Source organism: Aptenodytes forsteri, unplaced genomic scaffold (assembly GCF_000699145.1).
Source record: "Aptenodytes forsteri isolate BGI_AS27 unplaced genomic scaffold, ASM69914v1 Scaffold5, whole genome shotgun sequence".
In the NCBI taxonomy this organism is placed as follows: Eukaryota; Metazoa; Chordata; class Aves; order Sphenisciformes; family Spheniscidae; genus Aptenodytes; species Aptenodytes forsteri.
Genome location: NW_008795672.1, coordinates 408,113 through 416,487, shown reverse-complemented (window position 1 = coordinate 416,487; position 8,375 = coordinate 408,113). Strand labels below are relative to the sequence as shown.

Below are 8,375 nucleotides of genomic sequence, written 5' to 3'. Positions count from 1 at the left end.
AAAATCACAGTCAGGCCGTAAGAAGTTTTATATACACCACAAACATACACTCAACATGCAGGCCAGGGTTCAAACGATAACTCAGAATAACATAACTGAAGCAATTCACCCTGAGAAGAAAATATATATGTATCTCTCTGTCCCCACTCCTGCCAAGATAAATCAGGAACAACTCCACTGAAGTTAATGAATTAACAACCATGTCAATGAAATCACAGTCAGGCCGTAAGAAGTTTTATATACACCACAAACATACACTCAACATGCAGGCACAGGGTTCAAACGATAACTCAGAATAACATAACTGAAGCAATTCACCCTGAGAAGAAAATATATTATGTATCTCTGTATACTGGATTTGGCAGCTGTCTGAGCCCTAATTTGTATTCAGATTACTATTTCAAAATAGATCATAAATGATATCACACCAGCCACAATATGCTCTCAAAACTACACCTCTCCCAAGAACCCATCTGAAACTCATGTAAAAATAGGAGTTTTCCTCTATGGCCCGTATTAAGCTAACTTTCTCAAGCCTTTTGTAAATATCTAGGAGCCTAACGAGTGGCAGATGAAATGTTCTTCTATTGTCTTTAATTAGCACTGTTACATTATAATTTCACCATTAGTGTTTCTTTAGATTGGAAGCTTTTCATAAAATGGATCATTTTAGTTGCTCATATTGCATCCACATGCAGTGGAACCTCCAATTCTCACTGGCACTACAGCATACAAATTCATGTTAATTCACAAACAAATATACCATAGCCATTAATCCAAAAGCCCATAAAGGAAAGGAGTGTTAACATGACCATGGAGAAATAGAATTATGTTAAAAATGTATCATCACAATGTTTTAATAAATGAACTAAAAGTAATATAACTTTTTAACTCAAGGTGGAGATGATAAAAAACCCAGACGAATACAAGACTTGTCAAAATTCAGTGCCTATATTAGGGGCAGGAGAAAGGAAAAGACTAAAAAAAGCTAATAATGAAGTATTGGTTCCCCATGGTACTGGTCTATCTGAGGAGTTCACTGCAGCAGGATAGCAACTAACTGAATAGAGCGGGTGGCTACAGGGAAAAGGTTGGATAAATATAGTTAAATTTAAAAAGTTCGATAAATTTTAATGTTTGGAGGCCATTCTGTACAGTTATCCAGTCTCAGGCAGGGCAACTGCCAGCAGGGGCTGGGAACAATCTCTCCTCCCCTCATGTACAGTTCTGCACCGTTAGCTTGGCACACTGCTGAAGTACTCACTGACAATAACCACCACCACATAGAATGCTGGAAAGAAAAATAAATCCAGGCCAAACATGGTGTCACCACAACGGGACTACAACTCTTCCAGAGAACTCAGTCTGGGACATGGCAATGAGCAACTTTTCCTGTGCCACCTATGGTCTCTCTCCTAAACTCGGATCCCACAGCTATACACTCAACTGGTCATACAGCTGATCAGCACAAAACCTACTGCAGAGCTGGCAGGAGTTCCCGCAGTTGTGCACAGGGAGGATACAACCGTGACTCCCCAGCACTGACCTCGCCTCGGGCAGTCACAGAGGTGCCATGCTGACAGTATCAGCCTCACAGTCCTGAGGGCTCACGTCCTCTCAAAGGCAGCATCAAAGCTGGCGACCAGCCCATACATCAGCACTGCCCTGTCAGTCACGGGACGCAGTCCCAGCACAGTAGTTGGATAACTTGCTTCAAGGCCCACAAAAGCAGCAACACTTCTGCTGCTGTCCTGCCATGGCCAAGCTCATGAGCAAACTGTGAGCCAGCAGGTCTTGCAGGCCAGAAGTTCCCAAACCTCTTCAAAATAGCAGAGCTGTCCTGGACAATCACAACAGCCTAATGTGCACACACGTGCGCAGCAACCTCCAAACAAGCAGTTACATGTGTCCACTGACCGGCAGGATCTAACTGCAGAGCCTCCTCATTTTCACACTTGCTCTGCTGCATCCATTATAGAAGAGTGCAGAACCACCACAGTGGTTCTCCGCTAAACATGGACAGAGAGTGAACAATCATCAGGACTGGTGGAACGGGATGTGCTAAAAGGAAGAGGGCTGGGGTCCTGATTTGGTGGGGAGAAGTTTATGTAGTGGGAAGGCTGGAAGATGCAAGGGAACTTCACCACGAGATCCGAGTGGGAGATAAAACGGTGGTGGCAAGAGGTGCAGGTACCCGGTCGGAAGTAAAAAGTTCCAAGCTTGCAATAAGGAGAACATGTGGCAGGAGAATGGGGACAGGAAATTTTACTCTTCTTTCACATCTGTGTGGCAGAAAAAAAATCACAAAGGTAAGGGGCTGACAAGCAGCTGTGAGATTCACTAACTTTCTGAATTCCTGGGGTAGAGAACGAGAGCCAAAATTAAACAGCCATTTCCCAGCCACACTCCTCAGTTGTGCTAGAAAGTTGTGATGCTCATCATCTTATTTTTGCTGCTTCTGGACATTCTTGGCAGGACAGAATAAGCTTACAGAGGTGGTTATAGAAACCTATTCAATCTTCTCCTTGCTAAAGCTCGACTCTTCTTTCGCTTACAATGACCTCCTGCTCCCTCTTCTGCTGGGCACACACTTCTAATCCAACACTCAGAAACGAAAACATCTTTTTATTTATTTCACACTGCAAAAGGTCCAGCCACTTTTTGCCAGACCAGTTATAGCTTCCTTTTATTTTTAGGATTTACAGTTTGTCCTGCACACAGTCTTTGGGAAACACATACCAAACTACGGCAAATCAATAATTCATTTGACCGACAAAAAAATACAGCAGGCTCCCTCTGACTCCTAACTACACATGGACAGACGCCAAATAAACCTCTTGATCCAGAGCCATTTAGAGCTCTGTTCTCTGGAAGCCATGCGGGCTCAGAAAGAATATGTTTCCAGGCATAGGTGTTTATATTCTTGCACATCCTTCCTCACAAAATGGACCTTGCATATATTCTAGTCAATATATGCATGTAAAAGAAAAGGAAAAATGGACAAGCATTGAGCTATGTTTTTAATATCAAACAGCAACAGTTCTGTCAGACCAGTGAGGAAAACAAGAACTGCAGAGCTTTCCCTACAATCAGCCCGATGCCTGCACTGCCCTGTAGAAACACCGGGTACGAGCATTTGGATGGACCTCAAGGAGCGCATGTTGCAATAACCCAATGTGAGGGGCACAAAGAACTGGCCAAAATACGGAATCAAACATAGCTGCAACTGCCTTCCCCAACACAGGAGATGAAAATAAACAAACACACTTTTGCTCAATGAAACCAGCTCAGACGAAACGTATTCACCAGCTACAGAAAAGTGACAACCAGTGGGCCTGAGGCAAGCATCATCAGACATTTTGCTTATCCTTAAGCTGGTCAAAAGTCACCACTACTGTCTTAAGCAGCTTTTACTATTGCAGATGTGGATGTTAAGTTCTGCAAGGATTTCGGTAGGCCCTCTACCCAATGTGAGAGATGGCAAAACTGCTAAGAGTTACTGTGAAATATTGTTAAAAGGAAGAGGAGACTTATCTTGAAAGCTATGGCAAACACAAACATATGCCGGAGGGAATTCAACATAGACAGTTCATACTCTTATGTTCATCAATGACAGCAAATTAAAACTGGTCTTACGCACTCAATGCACAGGACTGGAGTATTTAAAAAAAACTCAATATGTTAAGCGCAGTATATCTCCAGAGAAATTAGGTATTGACTGCATGCCTCAGTGAGTAGAAAATCTACAAAAATCCATAGGAGGCATTGATCCAAATATTACTTTTTAACACTAACTATGTAACAATTTTTTAAATGTACACTGGGTGCAGATATAACTCTCTTTAATTATCAATCCACAAACAAAAAGGTAATACTGTTTATACAGTATGTCTTTAAAAATGAATATAATGAATACACTCAAATACTACGCTAAAAGTAACACTGCAGTTGTGCCATATGAAATTTGCATCAAAATAAAAAGGGTTTAAATTTAAAAACCCCACGTGCTGGTTGCAATGAGGACCAGCCACCAAATACAGGAGTGGTGATGGTGTGGGTCAGATCCTGTGGCAAAGCCCGGCTTGGGCTCTGACTTGGTTCAAAGTGAACTCTAGACATAGATAGGGGATGTAACTGAGGTTGTGGTGAGTATCTGCAAACACACCCTACAAGTCTGGAAGCCCCAAGCAGCACTGCAGCACAGAAGAGCCAGCCTGTGGGGCCCACACACACCAGGTGGAGCACAGGTGAGCCATGCAAAACTAAAGACAAAACCAGCATGAGGAGCTGAGGCAGGGCAGCTGCTCCTAGCCTTTCCCAGCTCAGGGGGAATTCCTCTTCGGTTCCAGCACAAAGTCAAAGCCGCCAGCACCGTCAGCATACACTGGCACGCACTAAAGTAACTTATTTGAAGGCAGCAATTTGCCGTCAGCTGCCACAGGAACGGTACATCCGACTTAGCCCTTACCAGAGGCTGTCAGAAGAATACGGACTAATTCTACCACAGCTACCATGCAGTGGCCGCTGATAGGAAACTTTCTGGATCTCAGTGGACTGCATAACCTCTACACCTGACAAACTCCACGGAGAGCTTGGGGAATAAATAGGCATGCAGCTGGGTTAATCTCTCGATTCAACTAGGGAAACACCAGTGTTGATTTGAATTAGTGGGAAGTCGTTGCATCTCATTGGCTTTATGCAAGGAGGTTATCAGCTTTAAGCATTGCCAAGAGGCACTTTGGAAAGCAACAAAGTCATAGTTTTGTTTTAAGTTTCAGCATGTGCCTCAAATCGCTGTACACCTTCAGGTGGGTACTTTACGAATAAAGGCAGAGCAAGTCAGAATGTTCTCATTTGTCTAGCTCAGTACAGCAACCGGTACTATTCAGGGGTTTTGAGGTTTGAGATATATTCATGTTGCTACGTACACTCAGGAAATGCCCTCTGGAAAGGATCTCATTTATGTAAAATAACATTTAAAAATTGGAACTATATTCCAAAAGCATTGAAATAACTATTCCACCCTGAAAAACTGGGTAACACCAGAATGAAGGCTGTCTGTGCAGCTTTAATTTGCCAACAGCGAAACAGTCTTTTAAACACTTTTCAGAAGAGCACCCCACCTCACTTGGTACATGAGACTGCGCTGAGACTCAAATCACGAATCGGGAGCACAGGAGATTGTTCAGCAAAGAAGCCCTTTGCCCCAACTGTTGGAAACATCTCCACAACTCTAAACCTCAAAACAAGAGATGAGACGAGGGAAACCAGCTGCCGTGTTCTGCCATCTGGACCTGTGCAATCTCTGACAGAAGTCGCTGCAGATACATATTTTACCTGGGATGTTGAGAGACCTGCTGCAAATGGGAAACTGGTAATTTGACCTTAATGGATTCAGGCTGTTAAAAGGTCAGAGCTGGGACATTCAATGTGAATAGTCTGGATTCTCTACAACATACCAGATACCACATCACGTTCTGCAGGCTTTCTGTGGTGGGAGCATCAGAAAAATCTGTGGATTTTGTTTGCGGCTATTAACAAGCAAAAAATTTTCAAGTGTAAGATGGGGGTAAGCTCCCTCAAGCTATCTTTCTGAATATTTTGTTTTCTGGAGTCCTCCACTTTTCACCAATTCCATCACAGCTTTAGCTACTTGAGGGGGGAATCTAACCCACAGACTGCAAAAGACAACAACTTAACTCACACTTGCATGTGCACACCCTTTGCCACCCAAGTCTGTAAAACTTCCCTACTCTTTCAAATAAAAGGAATTATCTGTCCTGTAATCACATAGCCATCAACAGACACCTGTCCACTAGCCAAACTAGCTGTTATAACTATCCAACTGCCAAATCGCAAATACTCCAGCCTCCACCTGTTTTCAGACAGCATCCACACAGCCACATCACTCACGCTACCAGGAAAAACAGCCAGAGTCAGGTCTCCAGAAAATTCACTGTATACTTGGGGAGGGCTAGAAGAGTCTGAAACAGATGCCCTTTTCACCACAAAATATTTTTTAGCAGGTGAAATTGTGCAATTGTCTTAGCAGCAAATACTTGACAGTCTTATTTCATTTTTCCTAATGACCAGAGTTAAACGATTGCAGGTTTTAACAGCGCCGGCAAATTATCAAGGCCCTCTACATTACATGGTCAATGGTCCTTTTAATAGAAAAAGCAATAATATACAGTTGTTTGTGCCAACTAAAACTCGTTAGAAAGTATTAGTTTAAGGTAACAGTTCAGCAGCTATTAACAAGCACAAATTTCTACAGTTATCGCTTGTGACACTACGATCCTAGCAAAGCTAGCAGCAGAAAACCATTCCTTTTGTTTTAGAAGATCTTGGGGGTGAAGAGGGAGGGAATAGGGGAAAGAAAAGTTAACAAAAACACTGTTCTGTAGCAAAAGTCAAAGTTTTTCAATAATCACAATTTTTTTCACTAGCATAACATTAGAATTGACTTTTTGTCTTGCTGACATAGCAACTAAGAAAGTTGTGTTGCATTGACCATATTGATTGTGAACAATGCAGCCATCAGTGGGACTTTGCACCATATATTTTCAATATTGACCTCCCCTTCCCTTTTCCATGGCTCTATGGGTCTGCTATTGGATTTGAACTGCAGTGTAATAAACAGCTAAGGTTTAATTAATGGTAAATGAATACAAGACATAGGTTATGACTTTAACTAATTAGGGAATTGTTGAATTAAGTCTGCCTTGGAATGCAAGGCAGTACAATCAATATCCAATAAAAGGACTATGTATGTAATTTACCTGCAAATGTGTTTCCAATACCATCAAAGTGAGTTTAAATAAGTAAGATATATGAAAGGCTACTGGAAAAAGATTTCAAAAAGTTAACACTTTATGGCTTCAAAAAAGGTTTTTCTCCTTGCAGAAGGAATGTCATCTTGAAATATCCTCTCATAACACAGATGGTGACACTCAGACACAGCTCTCCCTAAAGGACAGTGCAGACTCGAAACATTTTTCCTTGACAATGCAACATTAGCAAATATTGCCTCTGCCTGTCTACGGAGTATAGCGAACACAAACCAGTACTCCCAACATGAACCAATTAAGTTTAATGGCAAGCTCTTCTTAGGGCGTCTTGGTCTGCCTTCCAGTACCATATGTGCAGCAGCCTTCCAGTTTTAATCATGCTGCCCCCCTTCCCCCCCCAGCCCTGGAAAAGCATTCCCAGGTACAAGAAGAGGTCACCACACAAGGGTCTGATCAACCCTGAGCAATCCCCAAGACTACTTCTATTGTATACATCAGCTCACACAGCCTGATTACTCATTCTGTAATCACTCCTCTGAAATAAAAAAAAGAAACCTACCTACTCCCTTGTGGGCATCTACGCTGGTAAACTCTATTGTCCCATTATGGCCCTTCCTAGGATTTTCCTGATACTGTTTGTGGTTCCCATTGGGACAATATCTGTAGGAAAGTCCATAATCTGCAAGATAAACCTGGAAGACATGAACAGACAAATGAATAATGCTTTTGTCCTTTGAAAGTATAACCTTTATAATTAAGTCTTAAGAAACTGATAGGTTAAGGACAGCCTTAGATCTAAATTTTATTAAACCAAATGGTGCCTCAGGATAAAATATGTACAACTTGGGGCTATAACAGCTGCCCTCCCCATTTAAATCCTTCCACTGCTATACTCTTATCTTATTTCAGAGTCGAGCAGAATTTCAGTCTTTTTATTTTGTTCCTAAGCTCTCTCCTCTCCAGGTGGGCATCTAGACATCATAAACTGCAATATGCCTTTTATGTATCCTCACGTTGCTTACGGGACCCCTTCTTCTCTTTACTCAAACAGGCACATACACACCCCTGTTCAAATTTTCCATCAGCTGAGACTGTACGATTTCATAACAGAGGTGCAACTTAAAAGCCAGGGGAAGCGAGAGGCAGGAGCTTCCCCCAGCTGGACTGGGCACAGGGCTCCAGCGCTAACAGGGACCATGACCACAAGGCTGCTGGGCATTAGCCTAACTGTAGTCTCATCTTTTTCAATGTCACTGTCAGTGACTTCATACTGGCAACAACTATTTAAATATAAAGCGTAAGATAAACCAAAGCAAAACAAACCAGGCCCCCCCAACCCAGAAAGCACTCCTAGTAAATCACTCCTGAATTTAAAATAAATTTTAAAAAGGCACAGAGCCAGACTTCACTCTAAGTTACTCTGAAGCAAATCCATGGAGCTAAATCACTGTAAGAGAAAAAAATTTGGGCCCCCGCTGTGTATACTGCAGCAAGCTCATACATTCTGCCACATTTACCTTTCCATCCTGGCACAGGTGATTTCCGCCCCCCCCCCCCCCCACCCCCCCCCCCCCCACACCGCAA

At 42.6% G+C, this 8,375-nt stretch overlaps 1 protein-coding gene across 1 annotated transcript in view; it reads right to left on the bottom strand.

Moving 5' to 3' along the window:
- The window catches only part of VRK2 (vaccinia related kinase 2), a 48,190-nt gene that overhangs the window by 16,165 nt on the left and 23,650 nt on the right, over positions 1–8,375 (bottom strand). Inside the window, exon 8 of the mRNA XM_009282510.1 lies at positions 7,351–7,483. Coding sequence (XP_009280785.1) covers positions 7,351–7,483 — 133 coding nt within the window. The remainder of the gene's footprint in view (positions 1–7,350; positions 7,484–8,375) is intronic.